Source organism: Lepus europaeus, chromosome 4 (genome assembly GCF_033115175.1).
Source record: "Lepus europaeus isolate LE1 chromosome 4, mLepTim1.pri, whole genome shotgun sequence".
NCBI classification, from domain to species: Eukaryota; Metazoa; Chordata; class Mammalia; order Lagomorpha; family Leporidae; genus Lepus; species Lepus europaeus.
Window position 1 is genome coordinate 19,057,731 of NC_084830.1, and position 20,577 is coordinate 19,078,307.

The 20,577-nt window shown below is 53.8% G+C and overlaps 1 protein-coding gene across 1 annotated transcript; it reads left to right on the forward strand.

Moving 5' to 3' along the window:
• Positions 1-6,606: 6,606 nt before the first annotated feature.
• KLHL38 (kelch like family member 38) lies at positions 6,607-14,390 on the forward strand. The gene is made up of 4 exons (XM_062189459.1): positions 6,607-6,741; positions 7,388-8,738; positions 12,830-12,935; positions 13,887-14,390. The coding sequence occupies exons 2-4, from the start codon at positions 7,389-7,391 to the stop codon at positions 14,183-14,185; spliced, it is 1,755 nt and encodes a 584-aa protein (XP_062045443.1). The 5' UTR covers positions 6,607-6,741; position 7,388; the 3' UTR covers positions 14,186-14,390.
• The last annotated feature ends 6,187 nt before the right edge of the window (positions 14,391-20,577 follow it).

A 20,577-nucleotide genomic window follows, 5' to 3' on the forward strand; every position in this document is an offset into this window, starting at 1 on the left:
GCAAACTCCTCGGATGTCCCTGGGCTTGGAGGTAGGCAATAGGAAGAACAATCAGCCCTCCTCTAGCTATAGACATATGAGGGATGCTCATGGAGCATGCCAGGGCTACCACAGCTCCAACTCTAACGTCTATGGTGGTACCGCACCGTCACCAGGGCTGGGCACATCTTCTCGTTGGAAGATGAGCAAATAAAGAACAAAGGGCAGGCTGGCACCGTGGCTCAGTAGGCTAATCCTCTGCCTTGCGGCGCCAGCACCCCGGGTTCTAGTCCCGGTTGGGGCGCTGGATTCTGTCCCGGTTGCTCCTCTTCCAGACCAGCTCTCTGCTGTGGCCCGGGAGTTCAGTGGAGGATGGCCCAAGTGCTTGGGCCCTGCACCCGAATGGGAGACCAGGAGGAAGCACCTGGCTCCTGCCTTCGGATCAGCGCAGCGCCAGCCGCAACGCGCCAGCCGTAGTGGCTCCTTGAGGGGTGAACCAACGGAAAAAGGAAGACCTTTCTCTCTGTCTCTCTCTCTCTCACTGTCTAACTCTGCCTGTCAAAATAAACAAACAAACAAACACAGGGCAGCCAAGGAGGGAAATATTGTAGGACAAAGAAAGAGCATCATTCTGAAAACCCAAGCAATTCTTCAAAGGTACATTTCATAAAATAACTTGATGGCTACAATCTGAGTTTTAAACTCTGGATTTTCTTTCCTAAGACTAGAAAGTAGGAAGAAAGAAAGAAACGTAATCCAGGTTCCTTTTCTTAGTTTACCAGCAAGGAGCCAAAAAATATTCTTTCAGTCCGATTTTTGATCGTGAGCAAAGGACAGATTAAAGATATTTTTGGCAAAATATAAAAGAGAGCCACTAATAAAGATGTAAACAGTCTGGAAAGAGAGCCAGAAAGCTCCCCTGCAGTTCTCCGCCCTTACTGATGGGGCAGAGGGACAAGGCTCATGTGTGCCCTCGAGGAAGCACCATCTAGTTAGAAGAGAGAAAGGGAAACAGGGTTAAAATTCAGGCTGATCCGAGAGCTGTCAAAGATGTGAAGATAAAGCTCTCCTTCCCGGAGGACCCAGGATTAACAGTGTGTGGAGGGGGGTACTTCCCTGGAGAACACAGGACTCTTAAATTACTTATCTGTCCTCCCTATCAGACTGTGAGCCCCGCGCACACAGAGAGCTCCCCTGTCTCTTGCTGGGTTCATGGACAGGTGAAGACAGTTGACCCTCAGCTAATCGCTTTCCTGCCTTGCTCTGTTCCCATTTCTCCAAGGGACACTAACTAACCGGACTTCAAAGGCAGTGAAGTTCACCCTCCCAGTGAGACCCGCTGCCTTCTCTGTAGCAGGTGACACCCTGCCACCATCAGGGCACGCTGTGGGGTTCGCTCTCCCATCGCTCCCAGGGCTGACACAGGAGTGTAGGGACGCGTGCTCGCTGCACCCTCTCCTCTCCTCCTTTCCCGTTGGATGGGGAGTCCAGACACCTGATCGCCGGCCTGCAAAGATGCAGGAGGTCAGGCTTGAGTTTGCAATGTGCTCGCCGCCCTGACTGACGTCACCTCTGCCGGCCCCAGGGAAGAGAGCTGTGCGGCCGCTTTCTGGTGAGCAGAGGACCGTGGGGCGGAGAGCGGGGAATGAGGCCGCTGGCCCAGAAACGGGAGCATCAGGCTTTCGCTCCTGCAGGACGGTCGTCATGGCAACCCCAGGACTCCAGGCACAGGCTCCCTTTCTGCCACTGTCTGCAATACAAAGTCTCGTTCAGCTTGCCTGGCCTGAACTGGCGAGAAAACGCTCCCCGGCTGGCCCGGCTCTCACATGCAGTGGGCCTTCAGGGTCCCCACAGACGCCCACCCAGCCCATGCCCAAATCTCTTCTGCGAAATGGCACAGTAGCTGCCTGTCTCCTCCCCCGAGCCTCCAGATTCTTATAATGCTTAATGCAATGTAATAATGCATTGTTTGGGGAATAATGATGAGAAAGACAGCCTATGTCCAGGACGAGGCAACTTGTTTTTCGGAACAGCTGCGGGCCACAGTTGGTTGAGTCCCCGGATGCAGAACCACAGACACGGAGCCATCCGCGCAGGACAAGGTTTGAACCACAGCGCAAGAGGCAGGTTCCTGCCGACTGCTCCACCTGCCCAGGCTGGGAACAGGGAACGCTCTGCTGTGGCAGGGAGCAGGCGTCAGTGAGGGCAGCCCCGCGGGGCCTCCTGGGCCTGTTTGGTCTTGCCACACAGCCTCGGGGGCCGCCGCGGGCAGGGCGCGCAGCCCCGGGTGTGAGAAGGGCCGGGTGCGTGTGCTGGAGCACATTTTGTGGCCTCCTGGCTGTCGCTGTCAAACCTGGGGCTGACCCGAAGCCACCTGCGCGAGCCACAGGAATCCAGGCCCCGTGCACCCAGACAGGAAAGCAAGCCCCGGTGCCGGGTGATGTCAACCCACGCGCCATCAGGAGAACCACGGCTCTCGGAACTGACTCAGAGGGCAGAATAATACACGGCCGCAGCTGGCAGCCCGAGCGCACGTCCTCTGTGCCTGGCTTCAGGCCAGACAGGCAGGAGCTCTCGGGAGGGCACATCGCCCAGCCCAGGCTCTCAAAGGAGAGCACACCTCAGGGCGCAGACTGCAGGGGCGGGGGCTGGAAGGGGCGGGGCTGACTCCTGCACCCCGGGTGAAGAAATGAGCAGAGAGAGGGTCAGTGACTTGTCTAAGGACACGCAGCCAGTTCACGGCAGACTCCTCCTAGAATCCAGGATGCCTGCAGGAAGAGATCACCAGGAGGCCAGCAAGGAAACAGCGCACACAGGAGAGCAACACCTGGTGGAATCCAATTTCAGAGTCACAACAGAACACTAACTGCACCAGCCACTACACCGAGTGCCTCATGTCTGTGGCAAGGACAGTTATCCCCATGTAACAGGTGAGGACACTGAGGCTGGAGGACATGAGTCACTTTCCTGGGACCACACAGATCCTGAGCAGAAAATGCCAAGATAGGCTGGCGCCATGGCTCAACAGGCTAATCCTCCGCCTTGCGGCGCCGGCACACCGGGTTCTAGTCCCGGTCGGGGCACCGATCCTGTCCCGGTTGCCCCTCTTCCAGGCCAGCTCTCTGCTGTGGCCAGGGAGTGCAGTGGAGGATGGCCCAAGTGCTTGGGCTCTGCACCCCATGGGAGACCAGGAGAAGCACCTGGCTCCTGCCATCGGATCAGCGCGGTGCGCCAGCCGCAGCGCGCCTACCGCGGCGGCCATTGGAGGGTGAACCAACGGCAAAAGGAAGACCTTTCTCTCTGTCTCTCTCTCACTGTCCACTCTGCCTGTCAAAAATAAAAAAAAAAAAAGAAAAGAAAAGAAAATGCCAAGATTATCCCCCAGCCCCTCTGCGCCCAGCGTCTGTGCCTTCATGGCTATGCCACTGGCTTCCATCAAGAGGAAGGACAAGGAGCTGAGCGTGCATGTGGATTTTATTTTATTTTTTTTTAAAGATTTACTTTATTTATTTTTGAAAGAGTTACAGAGAGAGGTAGAGATAGAGAGAGAAAGGTCTTCCATCCACTGGATCACTCCCCAGATGGCCGCAATGACCGGAGCTGTGCCAATCCAAAGCCAGGAACCTCTTCCAGGTCTCCCACGTGGGTGCAGAGGCCCAAGCACTTGGGCCATCCTCCACTGCTATCCCAGGCCACAGCAGAGCTGGATCAGAAGAGGAGCAGCCGGGACTAGAACCGGCGTCCATATGGGATGCCAGCGCCTCAGACCAGGTGCTTTAACTCGCTGTGCCACAGCAGTAGCCCCTCACTTGGATTTTAGATGGCCACACGCTCAGACCCTAAACTACAACGAAAGCTGAGACAAAATAAAATAAAATAAAATGCTTTGAGAGAAATAGACTTGCGAACAGGCTGCTTCGGTTCCAGGGAGGTGGTGGAGTCATTTTTGGAGGGGGCTCGGGATTGTGTGTGTTTCTGATACGAGGAACACACCAAGACTCTATCTTTGGCCGACTTTGACCGTGGAAGCAGAGTTGTTCTCGTGGGCCAGGTCAACAGAATAGGGCCTGTTTCTTCTAAACGTGAGAAACCTAATGATTTGCTCAACCCCTGGCAGTGCTGGATTGCAAATGTCTAATTAGCTAGGGGATGGGAGACAGGGGGGATCCAAGATCCCTGTCGGTGACAGCACTATGTGAGTTCACCCCCACACACACCCCGAGATCCCGACCTCCCGCCCCCAGGTCTGCCCCCTTGGCTCGCTCACTAACTGGAGGAGAAATGATGTGGTCTTTCGGTGTAACGAGGAATCCATTTTCCCTGGTGCTGACTCCAAGGCCAAGGATGAAGGCACCCACTTTGGAGCTGGAAGGACCGCAGTTCATTCCCAACCGGAACTCTTGCTCCAGGGCATGAAGCAACTATTTTGCTTTTCCCCTGATCCTGTTGCTGGATTTGATTCAGATGAGGAAGGCTCCAGGGCCCCATCTGCACTGCACTGTGCACACCAAGCTGTGTGTGGCAACTCAGCCCGTGCAGCAGACATGGGCGTGGGTCCACCACCAAAGCTGCCTCTCTTTCCCTACTCTCCCGTCTGCCACAGCTCAGTGCAGGAACCGAACAGGCCAGGCACCAGGCTGGGTGCTGGGGATAGGATGAAGATGATGTCAGGGTTCCTGCTGTCCAGAGAGAGGCAGGCAGGGGAACGCCATGGCAACGACGCATGCGGCAGGGAACATTAGAAGTACACAGAGGCTTGGGAACAGGTCAGAGCAGTGAGAAATTCATCATCTCCGAGGCTCCAGAAGACTTCCAGGGAAGCTGATAAACAAGGGACTTCAAAAAGTCCCTGGAAATGGAGTGGAAACAAGAGTTTATTTTGGTGCAAAAAAATTGAAATCTATGTGAGGTTTTTTTTTTTTCCATAATACATAATAAATCCATGAACTTTTCGAAGATTCTTCCTACAAAATAAAAGCTGAAGAGGAGCAGTGAAAAGAAAAGGCAATGGGAAAGGCACGAGGAGAGGCTAAAGGAAGAACAGGGTGTCCGGTGCTTTCAGGACCTCGGCCGCTGGCCTGTGTCACCAGCACCAGCCCTGATGTCGGCACCACAGCCCCCTCTCCTGTTGCTCGCTTGCACCTCCATGGGGCTCCTTGGCTCAGGCCTGCAGCTCCTAATTCTGCCCTCCAGGCCCCCAGCCCCAGGGACAGATTTCGGATACACTTCCCAGACCGGCCTTTCTGAAGTCTCTGGGGACATGATCCGCCTCTGTGACCTGCAGCTGTGGGGGAGAGTTATCCTAAAGGCCAGCCCGACCCAGCCTCCCGAGCAAGGACCAGATGCAAACAAGCATCTGCCAGTTGTCTCACGGAGCCAGAATAAAGATATGTGAGTGGAAGACCACATGTTCTGGGCTCCTGCAGGCCAGGGGTGCCCTCCAAGGGCACAATATGGTGGACTAGAAAATGTTGAGCTGCCTTGCCGCTGGTTACTGTGGTAGTGAGAGAGCTGGCTGTAGCGGAGGGGGAGAGATTCGCAGCATGGGAGGTGCTGCAATGGTCTGAACAGGACTTAGGAAGGAGTCAGGCTTCCCTGCCACTCATGGCTGGAGCAATCATGGCCCACCCTGGAGGCAGGAGCAGGACAGACCCTGACTTATCACGGCCCACCCTGGAGGCAGGAGGACAGGCCCCGGGTCCCCTTACTCTTCCTCGTGGGTCAAGCCCTCCATCGTGGCTCTGATTCTTAGAACTAGAGGCTGCCTCTCCTACCCCATCGCCAATGTTTTTTCGCCAGCCCCTTCCTCTGCTTTCTCTTCTCGTCCCTCTCTCCATCTACCCCCTCCTTCCTCTCCTCCTCCACCTCCTCCTCCTCTTCTCTTTCTCTCTGGAGCAACATGTCTTGCAGAAGCCAGCCTGTTGTGAGAAAACAGACAAGTAAAACAGGAAAGGAAGACTGGGTTTCAAAAACTGGCTGGAGAGCGATCAGCAGGTGCTGGGGAGATGCAGGTGTAACAGAGGAATACAGCCACCTTAACAAAAATGCTCCCAGGTTAAGCAGGCCCCAGAAAGGCTCGACTTTCACAAAAACATTTAAACACAACGTCTGTCACATTTCCGTCACCTTGGAGTCTGTCCACGATCCTACTAGGCAGCTGGTGGCAAACAGAGAGCCACGGAGCAGCACCCGTGGGCCAGTGATCTGCCTTCCCTGGGACCACTGCCACCCTCTGCAGGGCTCAGCACCACGTCCAGTGGCTGTCTCCCCAGAGGGCACAGCAATCTGTTTACAGACATCTAGAATTCCCAAGCACTTTCAGGACAAGGGACTCAGGGAGGTTCCAAGTGGGCAGCAAAGCCTGCTCTGAGAGAGGCCATTGCTCCTGGTCTATTTATGCCGATGTAAACACTCGCCAAGGAAACAAGGCGTGTGGGCATGCGCCGGCCCTGCAGGTCCCGGAGCTACTGCAAAAGGCAACTGGAAAGTCACATGTCATAACAGTGGAAAGTACATACGCAACTATTCTTAGCCCTGGAATGTATACACTGTCTGCCTGCCCAGCGGCCCTCGCACAGACCTCTAGAAAACTGTGAAAGTGCCTTCAGCATAAACAATCCAGAAGTCTCCCAGGACAGATCAGGTGCCACAGAAGCCGAGGTCTGGGGGTTTGTGCTTTCGCCCGGAGCTCGAGGTGAAAACTCTCAGGGGGAAACGAAGCAGACCCGGCGGCCACGGTGGATGTCACTCCACCAACGCAAGGTAAACACCCCTGGTGTTCAGCTCTCTGCAGGTTGCACTGCCAGAGAGCAGTGAGAGCGCCAGGGTCTCCTGGCCAGCCTCTTGCTTTTAAGTTCTTCTGTCTTGAAAACAAAATTCCCCCAAAGACTCTGTCTATGAAGTCAAGTTTGTGAATATCTGGATTTATTGCTCAGGTCCACTTTTATCCCTCATTTCACTGACCAGTGGGCCACACCCCCAGCATGTCATCCTCGGGGAGTGACTAACACGCAGAAAGAGGCTCTCTCTAAACAGCAGACATGCCGGGAACCTGTGCAAAGGCTTACACGCTCCCGCTGCGCGAAGGCACGAGCTGCTGCCTTGCTTCCGCTGACAGCCAACTAACTTCCAACAGCTTGCAGGTTCTGGTCCCACCCCCACCTTGGATTAGCTGAAGATACCATAACACTCTCCCTCCCCCCCCAAAAAAAAAAAAACAGGTGTCCAATTTGAGATCTGGGGTGTGGGCAGCCTTCCTTTTTAATCTTCACAATGTGCCATCCAGGTGGTACCTGCTGGCATCCTGGTAGATGGACACAGGTGCACTGGGTATTGGAGCCCCCAGCCCACGCCGCTGAGGGGGACTTCACTCGGGCTCCCTCTTGGGGTTTCCGCCCCCTCTCTGTAGGATGGACGAGGAGTCTCCAGACGGGCTGCTCTTCAAAGACCCTGACTTCTCCTCCGACTTGTTGAGGCAACTCGATGGCTTCCGACAAAACGGGATCCTGACGGACGTGAGCATCTGTGCTGGGGTCCGGGAGGTCCCTTGCCACCGAAACGTGCTGGCCTCCAGTAGCCCCTACTTTAGGGCCATGTTCTGCAGCCACTTCCGGGAGAGCAGGGAAGCCAAGGTTCAGCTGAAAGGCATCGACTGGCCAACCCTGGAACAGATCATAGTGTACGTGTACACTGGGCAGGTGCACATCATGGCTGAGAACGTCCTGCCCTTGATGGAGGCAGCCTCGATGCTGCAGTACCCCAAGCTGTTTGAGGCCTGCTCCTCGTACCTGCAGAGCCAGCTGGCCCCTGGCAACTGCCTGGGCATGATCAGACTCTCGGAGATCCTGAGCTGCGAGACCCTCAAGAAGAGAGCCAGGGAGGTGGCCTTGACCTCGTTCCCGGAGGTGGCCAAGTCGGCTGACCTGAAGGAGCTCTGTGCCCTGGAGTTGAGAGACTATCTTGGAGATGATGGGCTCTGCGGGGAGGAGGAAAAGGTGTTTGAGGCCCTCATGGTCTGGATCAAACACGACCTGCAGAACCGGAAACGCTACGTGCAGGAGCTGTTCACGCAGGTCCGGCTTCAGTACGTGCACCCAGCCTTCTTCCACCACTTCATTGCCAACAACGACCTCCTGCAGTCCTCGCCCGCGTGCCAGACCATCCTGGAGACGGCCAAGACACAGATGTTTTCTCTGCACGGCACCGGTGCTGCAGGCTGCAGAGCCCTGGGCCACGTGCCCCCTAGAAACTCTTACCAGGATTTCCTCATCCTCTTGGGTGGGAGGAAAGACAACCAGCAGACCACCAGGGACGTCCTGCTGTACGACAGCCAGACCCGCCAATGGCACAGCCTTGCAAAACTCCCGACCCGGCTGTACAAGCCCTCGGCTGTGGCCTTGCACCGCAGCGTCTATGTCCTCGGGGGCATGGCCATCAGTGCAGGCAAGAGCGTGGTCAGTCACAACGTCTACGTCTTCTCCCTGAAACTCAATCAGTGGCGGCTGGCGGAGCCCATGCTGGTGGCCCGCTACTCCCACAGAAGCACTGCTCACAGGAACTTCATCTTCTGCATCGGGGGCATTGGAGAAGGGCAGGAGCTCCTGGGCTCCATGGAGAGGTACGACAGCCTCTGCAATGTCTGGGAGAGCATGGCTAGCATGCCAGTGGCGGTTCTGCACCCTGCCGTTGCTGTGAAAGACCAAAGACTCTACCTCTTCGGGGGAGAGGACATCATGCAGAACCCTGTGCGTCTCATCCAGGTAAATGGCCCTTCCGGTGTCCAAGAGCATGAGTGTGTTTGCACATGCATACATGCACCACACATATGCACACATGCCAATGTACATGCCTATACAAGCGTGTGCATACTAATGCCAACGTGCATGCAATGTACATACATGCATTGTACAACAGTTCTGTATGTGCAACACACATGCACACACACACAAACACACTTGTCATCTGCAGGGACAGGAAGGCCAGAGAGAAAAAAGATTTTTTTTCCAATTTAGGAGTTCTTTTCCGTAAGACTAATACATACAAAGTTATATCAAATCTAATCTCTATCCACCAAGAGTTTATCTTTATTTGAGAGGGGAAAAAAAACTTATGTACAAATCCAAACTAAAACCTATTGAATGTCACACAGTGAAGTCTTCTAGGAATTCGGCAAATGCCCCAACCCAAGTCCCTGAGGTCTCAGAAGATCCCACATGTGGTGTATACCTGTTGTCAAATCCACTTTAACCTGACCTCAGATCCATGAAGTCAAAAGTCTCGTCATTTATGACAGTTCACAGAAATGGGATTAACCATTTATTTTGCTGCAAAAAATTTGCAAATCCATGCATCTGAGGAGTCTTCCAAACGTTCATAAAAATGCATATTATTAAAAAAAAAAAACCTCTGCATGAATTTCAAAATTGTTTATAGTTGACAAAGTCTCTAGAAGAGTCTGAGGAGCAGCCAGGTCTTGGAGAACCTCAGGTTCAATAGCAGGTGGATATATAACAACTCTGTCTGAGAAGTGGGATCTGTAAAGCCAAACTAGAATATTCAAAAGCCCTTTCCTACTTTATGCAAGTGTCTTGGCATCTCTGCCATTCATGCAATGATATGAAAAACTTGAACAATGAGCTTTTCTTTGCAGATCATTGGGAAGACCCCTGAGGTGCGCGTGTTGATTTATGAGAGTTATATTGAGCACCAGCCACCGTGACAGCCCTGGGTCACACAAAAGGGAGCAGTGAATTACACATAACCCTAAGCAGCTTATGAGACTATGGCAATTCTCCACTGAATAGGGAGGGCTGCTCTGGGAGGGGAAGAGGGAATCAGGGTTCGGGGAGCCCTGTGAGGTTGGCATAAGCCGACCTGAGCAGAGAGGCAGCAGAGGGGAGATGGCAGGTGAGGAGGGAGAAGGGCAGGGCGATGCTGAGACGGCACGTGATAGAGGGGTCCGGCATGGGCCGAGACGCAGAAAGAAGGTTCTTTGCCAACTGAAGAGGTGGCAGAAGCATTCTCGGGTGAGGAAACCACTTCTACAAAGGCCCTGAGGCACAAAGCAGGCCCAGCCTGTTGCCTCAAGGAACTGAAAGTCTGGTGATGTAGTTGCAACCCGGAGCCAGGATGAGGAAGGGCCACCCTGGCCTGAAGCGCCGGCATCCCATATAGGTGCCGGTTCAAGACCAGGCTGCTCCACTTCCGATCCGGCTCCTTGCTACAGCCTGGGAAAGCAGTAGAAGATGGCCCAAGGGTCCTCGGGCCCCTGAATCAGCATGGGAAACCCAGAGGAGGCTCCTGGCTCCTGGCTTTGGATCAGCACATCTACAGCCATTGCAGCCAGGGCCAGCTGCAGGAGGGGAACAGGTGTCAGCCCCTTTCCAGGCTACCCTGAGCAACTTCCTGCAGCCAACCTGCTGCCCCTGAACCCTTCCTATACAACTTCTGGAACGTTCTTGGGGGATGGGTATTTGTGGAGAGGTGCCTGGATTGGCAGTGCTCTCCAGGGCTTGGGAAGGAACTGGGCTGGTGGTCGCCCGAGAGTTAAGTGGAGGGACCGCACTAAAGGCTGCCAGCAGGGTGAGTGAGGTCATGGGATCCACATTTTCAGAAGTTCTTTCTGGAAGTCTCACAGAGGCCTGGAGGGGCCTCAGCGGGCAAAACGGGGCTGGGGGTGGGAAGGGGGTGTTGGGAGACTCTTCCCCAGGGCCAGCGAGCCAGGATGAGGGCTCAGGTGGGCACCAGTGGACTTTTCTCCTGCCTCCTGCTTCACTTTTCCATCTCGGCCTTTCAGCTCCTCCCTCACCGGCGAGGCAGCCTCACAGCCTCCCTGAACCACTTACTGCTCCTAACCCTACCCATTTCTTTGAGCAGCAAGAGCCCAGCTCTGCCTCCCTCCGAGTCCAGTCCTGACAACACAGTGTAACAAAATGTTCCTGTGTGGAGCTCCCGCCCCTTCCTCCTTTGGACTGTTTTTCAAAATAGAGTTGACAAAGAGGCTGAAGAGTTCACTTTACCAGGCTACCATTAACATCCTAAAAATAAAATGCCAGCCTATGAAGAAATGCACAGCACAATCACACAAGTGCTGCAAAGCCAAAAAAATATTAAAATTCCAAGTGACCCTTTTACACTGCAGCAGTGGGAAGAGGGAACCGGATGAAAGTAGTATTTTGGAAGCTTTTCTTATCCACATGGCGCTAGCTTTGAAATGAAGATTTTTCTCTTTCAAACAGAGTTAGAAGTGATTGCTTGTTACTTAGTGGGCAGGTTGGATGCTCAGGCATAGGCTGGGAGGTTTCTTTGGCTGAGACATCTGTATACGTGCATCCTCTGACAAATCATGCCACAAGGCACTATGCAAATGACATGCCTACGTGTCCCTTTGGACCTGGCCACCTTCCTACCTCCGCTTCTGGATGGCATTAAGCAAAGCCATCGTCACAACAAAGTATCACTTCCTCCACCGGTCAAAGCCCACCTTTTGTTATCCTTGCCCCAGCCTCCCTAGGGTATTACAAGGATGGTGAGCCAATGTTTAATCTATTTTGGAAAACATACCCAAAGCTGATAGAGAACAGAAGGCCAGGAGGCAATTACTCACTCAAGGAAAATGCAACCAGTGTTTGCTTTTCTTCCAAGGCTTCCACTTTCTGAAGACTCTGTCACCTGCCTACATTCAGATGAAACCATGGGGCTCTAAAGGCAGAGTGATAGCCCCTGTCTCTAGCACTTGGTCTTCTCCAGGCTTCCCCGACCTGAAGGACGGACAGAGACCTGGACAGGACCCCCTTGCCACCAGGAAAGACCACGCTCCTGTGTGCCCAGGCAGAACCACCAGGCTGAGGCATAGGGGGCACGGACTGTGGGTGTGGCCACTCCCACTCAAGCATCCACTCTAACCATAGGACCCTGAGCATGTCACTCAAGCTCTCATGAACCTCAGAGGTCTAATCTGGAAAATGGGGGGGCAGGAAGGAATAAGTAATAAGGATGGCTGTGAAGCTCAAATTTGGTAGAAATATGAAAATGAAATGAGGGCAGAACAGGAAAACTCGCTCCAGGGAGTCAGGATTTGATCCACTGCTCCAGAGCACGGCAGGGGCCGCCCTCCCTTCTTCAGTCTACCTTCCTTCTCTCAAACGTCAGTTTTTCTAGAATCCTAATGACATTCAGACGTGAACTGTTCAAAATCTTCCCCATGTCACCCCAGATTTATTCTTAGCTCTATGAATATATCAGAACATTTAGAAATTTTAATATGAGCTAGAAATAAAAAATGATTGGAACAATCCCTAGTGTTCTGAATATCAAAGTTGTTCTACTTCTCATTAAAAGAAAAACCTGTTCCAGGCAATGTAAGCAAAAAAAAAACACTCTAGTGCCAAAAGTTTGGTGTAGCCTACAGAAGTGCAACCACTAAGCCCTTGGTGTCTCGTGCAGACTGATTTCTAATAATCTTCTTTCTCCTATCTAATAATATTCAGTAATACTAATAGCTACCACTTAACTGAAAAGAAAAAAACTCACTCCTTGTTCACCTTCTTAATTACTCCTGTATTTTTCAAACCTTCCAACAGAAGTACAAAGTCACAGGTTCCATCGCACACTGTGGTGCATGGGTTCACAACGATACATTGTATCCTGTAGAAAGACCTGAGAGAGGAGCTGGCAGGTTCCAGAGATGAAGACAGGGAAATGAAAAGGCAATTTAATTACCTTGTTTGATCTGCTGACTCTATACATATATGGGTTGCAATTTTGCACTCTACCCCATGAAAATGTGTGCATTTTACATACCAAAAAATGTGTTTTCGAATGCAGTGCCCTGGATCTATTTCTCCCCCAGGTTTATCACATTTCCAGAAACACGTGGTTCAAAATGGAGACCAGGATGATCAAGAACGTGTGTGCCCCGGCAGTGGTGCTGGGGGAGCGGATCGTCATTGTGGGAGGTGAGTGTAAACAGATGGCCGGGCGACTCCTGGGACAAAGGCTCTCTGACAGACAGGTGCACAGACAACCCGAGAAAGTCCTCTCCTCACCCAGAACCATCTCCCTGTCTATCTGTACAGAAGGGACAAAGTCATGCCTATTTCCTAGAGTTGTGACAATAAAGCGTACTGCTGTGGCTCGAGCTCTTAGCATACCGCAGACACACAGCAACAGAAAACTATCTGCTGTTGTTGGTAACACTGGCCACCGACAGATTTGTAACATCAGCTACCAATATTAATAATATTGGCTACGAACACACTTGTACCATTGGCTATCAGGATCAATAACATTGACTACTCTGGACTTCTCTGTAATTGCAGCACAGTGCCGTGGTTTAAAGGACTGGTTTTGGCATCAGAAAGATCTGGGTTCAATTCCTGACTCTACCACTAACTGGTTATGTGCTCTTTGGCAAGTTACTAGGCTTTCTTTGCCTCAGTTTGCCATCAGTAAAATGGGGATCCTCTAAGTACCCACCAGATAGGGCTACTGTGGGCACCTATTTCTGAATTCCAAAAGGAAGACTTCTTTCTCTGGGTTGTTACAGCTTTTGGATGGGAGTATGAGAGGGAGAAAAACCAGTGAGGCTGAGAAAACTACTAGAACTGAGAGGTTGCTCCTAATCTAAACGTGGTTGATATGCAGCCTTAACTTGGGGCGAAGGATGCAGGAGCCAGGCTCAGACAGATCTGGGCCCCAACCCCAGCTTTGCCACACACCACGCCATGGCAGCTTAGCTCAGCGGCCCATGCTGTAGTTGAGGGTTGTCGCAGCCTCAGGGCAGGGCAGGGGAGGGAGCCAGCTGCATCCCAGTTGGATGTGGAGGAGACTGGGAAGTAGAAGGGACCAGCTAACCTCCCAGCCCAGACGAGCAACCCTGAACTGCCCGTGCACCGTTGCGTTTTCAGGCTACACAAGGAGGATTCTTGCTTATGACCCTCAATCCAACAAATTTGCCAAATGCGCGGACATGAAAGACCGGAGGATGCACCACGGGGCCACGGTGATGGGGAACAAGCTGTACGTGACGGGCGGGCGGCGGCTGACCAGCGACTGCAACATCGAGGACTCCGCCTCCTTTGACTGCTACGATCCCGAAACGGACACGTGGACATCCCAGGGACAGCTGCCTCACACACTCTTTGACCACGCCTGCCTCACTCTGCAGTGCCTGCCCCACACAGCCTCCAGAAGCCTCCTGTCTTAGTCAAGATGCTTTCTGTCGCAAGGGACAGAAACGGAGCTCCACAGGGCTTCGCCCTACAGGGATGCAGGGAGAGTCCACAGGACAGAGGGTACCTAGGCCTGGAGCCCTGGACGCACACATACTGATGCCAGACACATATCTCGCCTGGCTCCCCGCTTCTTCCTTAGTCTGCCTCCTCTCCTTCTGCCTCTGTTTCTCTCTCTCTCTCTCTGAGCCTGTCTCTGCCTTCCCCTCTCTCTGCCTCTTGGTCTCCCCCCTCTCACCTTCTCTCTGTTAGGCTTCAGTCTCTAAGAAGCGTCTTCACCCACACAGCGTGAGGACAACGACCACTGGGAAATCCAGATTGACGTGCTGTGGCTTTGCATCTTCAGGAGCAAACTTGACCATTACCCACATAGTCCTAAAAAATAAACAAATAATGCTGACGGGCCCTTTCTGAACCCCATACCTACCTCTGGAGCCAACACTGTGGCCAGTTATTTTCCCACTGTAAGAGGCTGGTCCCGGACCACATCCCCCTGGGCAGAGCTGTGTGAACTGTTGTGGTTACCAGTCCATCTGAAGTGCAGGTAACGGGATAGAAGCAGTTCCCCAAACCAAGAAATTCTGGGCTGATGAAACATATCTGCCCAGGACTCCACTGCTAAGGGTCCCTGGGAGCGCTTAGGAAAGGTGGCAGCGTGAGAGATGGCCGTGGCCGTATCTCGCCACGTTCTGTGGATGGAGTGCCTTGCAATGCCAGAGAAACGTGCACTGAACATTCAGAATCTGGTGTTTATAAAGCAGTCCTGCCCTGCCAGAATAAAGATTGTTTCTGGTGCCAAACGATGTTTTCCTCCAGCCTCTGGGGAACCATAGACCTGCAGAATTAATCAGGATTTTCATTTTGCTAAATGTTATGAGAATTGCTCTTCTGGGAAAGCTAACAGAGTCCTCAGAAATTGTAGCAAGCATTGCCCTCCAGGTGCCAGCCCTGACTGTCCCCAGAGCCCCCTTTCTCTTCAAGTCCCTCCCAAACTGAGGAATCAGCACTACCCATAGGTACCATCACCTGGAAAGAGGTTTGAACAGGGGGCCAACCTCCCCTGGAAACAGATGCATGGGGAGTCTCACAGGTGGGGCCCAAGACTCTGCATTTTGGAAATGCACCCCCTAGATGATGGTAATGTGCCATCAGGGTAGAGAGTCACCATCCTGGTCAGCTGGGGCACAGAGAACCTTCCTCACTGGCTCCACTCCCATCCCGCCCTGGCCACGCCCAGCAGTGTAGGCCAAGCCCTTGCCCATCGATGGCAGCACATGGCACGGGTCTTGCCGCTCTGAGCTGAGGCCAGAGTGGCCCCCATGCTGCTGCCTGCCTCCCCCACCCTGCTCTCCAGGTCTGTGCTGCGCTCCCCTTTTCTTCCCAGCTTGTGTTCTTTGTACTCTGGTTTCTCTTGCTGGGGTTGGGGCTGGGGAGGCAGTGAGCTGCACCCTGCTGTCCAGACCCCTTGGCTAAGGTCCTGCCTGCACTGTCAGCCCCTGCTCCTCGGCCTGCACACTGTCCTCTTCTGTATGATCCCTCACTCCAGTTTCCCAATCCCTCGCCTGCCTGAAAGTGAGCCTGACAAGGCAGCCAGTGATGCCAACAGTGCTACCATCTGCAGCCCATTTTCTTTAATACTTGACTGTCAAGCGACTTCTGACCCCTCCACTTTCCCTCCATCTTTAAATTCCTGGCTTGTTTCCCACCTCAGGGACTCCCCTTGCTTCCGCTCCTCATCCTACCTCCTGTGCTTTATTCTTGTCTTTATTCTAGTCATCTTCCTGTCTGCTAAATGGTGATGCAGCCCAGGGCTCAGTCCCTAGTCTCTCTGAACGGGTGAGCGCACCTGTCCCGTGGATTGCAACACCACCCAAAATGCCACCACCCTGCCAGTTCTCTCTCGTTCCAGACTCCACTGCCTGCCCTCTGGCCCCACTCTTATGGGGAAAGGCTGCCTCAAGCTGGACATGTTCTAGATCATTCTTACACCCCCTAGACCTACTCCTCCCATGGGGTCCCTTGTGATTTTTCCGAAGCTTGGACAACCCTTGGTTTCTGTCTTTCACAGGCCACTCTGCTGTTCCAAACACAAGCAGAGCTGCACTGAGTCCCGCCATCCATGGTGCTGGCTCTGTTCCAAGCCACTATCTTCTCTGGGCAGAGCCATTCCAACAGCTTCATCAATGGTCTCTGTTGCCACCTTGGCCCCTTGGATCTCACCACACGACAGTCTGTGTGACCTTTAGAAATCAGAACCCTAGATCAAAGTGGGTTGTTCTCTTTGAAATCCTCTGACTTCTTCCCAGCTCCCTCAGGCAAGTGTCAGGGACCTGCAAGATTGTCCCACCCTCCTGTGATCCCCCTGTTCTCTGCTCTGAGCCCCCACCAGGGACCCGCACTTCACTCCACAGAGCCCCACCACCCTGGTGGCTCACATGCTCCCAACAGGTCACCACTTTCTGCTTTCATACTTGCTGTGCCCTGCACCAAAAACACCAGCTCTGCCTAGCACTCCGGCTTGGTTGACTCCCTCCCTGGCCCGCAGGTCCCCAGGCCCTGCTCAGAGAAGCTTTCCCTGATCATCTGTCATCCAATCCGCCAACACATCCTGTCAGTGACACCCCTGATCCCAGACACCTCCTGTCTCTATGTCTTCACTGCCACTTCAAGGGCAGGCCTGGCTCAGCCCCCGCCAGCCTCCTACACAGACCCCTGCCCCTGAAGCTGGAGGGCTCTTTAAAATACAATCCTGATCCTGCTATTGCCTTGCCTCAAATGATTCCATGGCTTCCCAGAGACTTTTGCCTACAGCAGGCCCAATTTTTTATCCCACCCATAGGGCGCTCTAGAACCCAGCACCTGTCCATCTCTCTGGCCTCATCATTGCCACCCCCACTCCCTGGGGGAGGGGTCTCTGCTCCAGTAGCTCTTTAATATTGCATACTCTCCTCTCCTTTGCCTTGGAGCCTCTGCCCATGCAGTCCCCACTACCTGATACCCTCTTGCCTTAACTCGTCACCTGACATAATTTCCAACTGTCCCTCATACCAGGCTAAAAGGCCCTGTACCATGCAGGGTGTCCATGCACCCACCCCCACCCCAGCTGGGGTCACTCTCCTGGGTCCCTGTTACTTTCCCCTGGGAGGCCATCATCCTGCTTGTAATTACCCGATTCCTCTGTTCCCTGCAGATGGTTTACACCCGTCTTGTTCTCCTGTGCATTCCGAGGGCTAGCCTTAGCGCCTGCCCCATGTACTACCCGCCCTCAACACACACATGATGGACGGATGAATGAATGAATGAATGGGAAAACAGAGAAAGAAGCTGAGTCAACAGTGTCTCTGCAGTGTCCATCTCAGAGGAAATACACGCAGGCACTGGATGCCCAGACCCTCGGAGAGGTCACTCTGTCCCTGCCCCTGTCCCTGCCCCTGTCCCTCCCTGATTTGACCTTGGCAAATCCAGGTGCAGAAGGAAGGAAGTGGCATACTTGGGTGGAGCTTGGATGCTGCTGGCCTTTAATCCAAAGCACCCTGTTTGCCTGAAACTACAACTGGGAGCCTTGTCGCCTATCAACTCCTCTGTGGCCTCCAAAACCATTGCTATCAGAGACTTGCTAGAGTCTTGGCTGTCTTCCCATCGCCTCTCAGACCAGAAGTTAATAAGATGCTAAGGTGTGTGGCTTCCAAGTCTCTCTGGGGTCTGGGAGGACTATGCAAATTGCCTCCTGGGATTGATAAAGGAAGATGGCACCGAGGCCAAACATATCTAGAAACACGTAGCAGAGGGCCTGTGCTGTGGCACAGCTGGTGAAGCCACCACCGGTGATGCCAGCATCCCATATGAAGACCAATTCAAGTCACAGCTGCTCCATTTCCAATCCAGCTGCCTGCTAACAGGCTTGGGAAAGCAACAGAGGGTGGTCAAGAGCTCGGGCCCCTGCCACCTATGTGGGAGACTTGGATGGAGTTCCAGACTCCTGGCTGTGGTCTGGTCCAGCCTGAGCCATTGAATGTAGCCATCTGGGAAATAAACCAGCAGATGGAAGGTGTGTGTGTGTGTGTGTGTATAACTCTACCTTTCAAGTAAACAAATAAACCTTAGGGAGGCAAGCAGGCAGACACATATAGGTCAACTCTGTGCATCCACAAAGATGGCTTGTGCTCGCAGGGGAGCGGGGGAGAAGTCACCTCATACCTGAACAACCACTGGCCAAGCCCAGCCTCTAAGGTCAATTGCAAGTCTGTGGAAGACAACCTCAGCCCAGAGACAGAGAGCTTTGGCACCAGGCTTTGACAGCCCGACTGGCTGAGCGGAGAGCCTGCCTACAGCTGAGGTCAAATGTATTTAGCCAGGCACAGGGAAGCAGGAAGACTTTAAGTAAAAATGTCAAGCGACTCCTTGACTAAGCATCTCACCGGGTGACAAGGGAAGCAGGGAGCGAGGCAGAGCAAGGGCAAGGCAGGAAAACACAAGCGAGAGGCCAACTGCCCGGGCAGATGTCAGACAGGAAGCAAGAGAAGGGGGAGGAGCCAGCAGAGACACAGCAATGGAAGGAAGAAACCAGGGCGCAAACGGGCAGAGGGAGCCAGACCAGGGACGCTGCTGCTCTTCAGCCCTGGATGAGCCCACCCGAGCCCCACCCCCAGGGTGCGCATCTGGAAAGAAGGAATGACAATGGACCAGCCGCTGGCCAGGACAGGGCCAGCCAGGCGCTGCCGGAACAGGACAGGGCGCCACTGGCATCCCATCCCCCCACCTTGCCCACCTTCAGACCCTGATTCTATATGGGTAGGCAGTGGTGGCTCCTCACCCCCAGCCTGCAGCCGCTGCTGTTCCTCCAGGCAGCTCCCATCCCATGATTCTGCCCCAGCCTCTTCTGTGGCCACGCTCTGCGCTGAGCAACAACACTGAAGCCTCCTAGAAGTCGGAACGTGCCTTTGTCTCCTCTAACAAACAGCTGTAACATCCCAGGGGACAAGAACGGTGACCACTTTCCACCAACACTTTATCCTGGGAAGGGTAAGGACTTCCCAGGAGGTCCTGTCCCTCCGCCAGCCCCAAGCTGCCACGCATACCCTGCCTCTGTGCCTTGGCACGTGCCATTCCCTATCAGTGATGCCTTTCCCTGCCCTGCCCAGTGAACTCTTAACCAACCTCCACCAACCTCGACTGCAGTGCCATGGGGACTTACTGATTCCAGCTGGAATGGGAGCAAAGGGGACAAAGACAGGCTCAGGGCCCTTTAAACCCCTAGGCCAAGCGCAGTCATACTTGGCAAACAGATGGTGCTTATGTATTTGTGGAATGAGTGTGAGAGGGTCCGTAATCACCACCGAACATCCAGGGTGCTCTGGGTGAAGACAAGGGCCTCACTAGACAAGTTGAGGGTGATTGCAGACTGTCTGAAAATGGTGAAAACTATGAAACGTGGTAAGGAAGGAAACAGCAAGGGGTTCTACCCCAGGACCCCCACCGGAGGCCAGCCAGTGTCCGGCAGGTACCCCCCCCACCCCCGGGAAACCCGGATGCTCAGGATGCAGCACACATGCCTGGCCACGTCCCGGAGAACCCCTGCTCCAGCCATGTGGGCTTGGGGGGCAGCACAGCCTTTCTCAGCGCCGGGGCCCCAGCTGCCTTCCCTTCCCAACACTCATGTCGCAGCACACTTCGGGGCAGAGAACACAGACCCTGGCCTGCCACTGACCGGCACGCTGCCTAATGGCGAGGGGCAGGTGCCTCCAGCTCCTGGAGCCGCCGTCTGTATCCACAGAGACAAAGCAAGGGCGTCCTCACCCCCTGTCCCCCAACAACTGCTTCAAGGGCGCCAGGAATGACAATGGGCCTCACCCAGCACCTAGCACAGGGTAGGCACCACCACATCCTCTTTTCCTCCTTCCTGGTGGGTCCTTCTCCCTGCCCTTGTCACTGGTCCACACGTCCCCTCGGAGAACCTGCCCCAAATACCCACCCTGACGGGCTCAGCGGCTGACCTGGACCATCGGGAACAGCCCCACATTCCCACCACTGTGGCTCTTCTCGCCCGAGAACTCACCGCCTGCATTTGTTGACTGGTCCACATGCTGGTGGCACTGTTCTTATACTCATTCATTCACACACTCAGGTGTTCATGCATTCAACATTGTCCAGGTGCCCCTCACATGCTAAAAGTAAGAGTCATGGAGTAAACCAGGAAGAGAACATGGGACCTACTGCTGTGGACCCCATAGAAGCATGGGTTTTTCCAGCAGGCTGGGTTCAAACAGTACAGGGACAGGAAAGCAAGTGGCCAGCTGGGGCAAGCTGTCCTTCAAGACTTAACCACTGTCTGCGTTCCTCCCCTAAGGCTGCTGTTGCAAAGTACCAC

Bases quoted from the DNA above. Each gene is read 5' to 3' on its own strand.
- KLHL38 (XM_062189459.1), top strand. From the start codon at position 7,389: ATGGACGAGGAGTCTCCAGACGGGCTGCTCTTCAAAGACCCTGACTTC. The intron at 8,739-12,829 runs GTAAATGGCCCT...TTTCTCCCCCAG, and splicing joins ACCCTGTGCGTCTCATCCAG to GTTTATCACATTTCCAGAAA. The intron at 12,936-13,886 runs GTGAGTGTAAAC...TTGCGTTTTCAG, and splicing joins GCGGATCGTCATTGTGGGAG to GCTACACAAGGAGGATTCTT.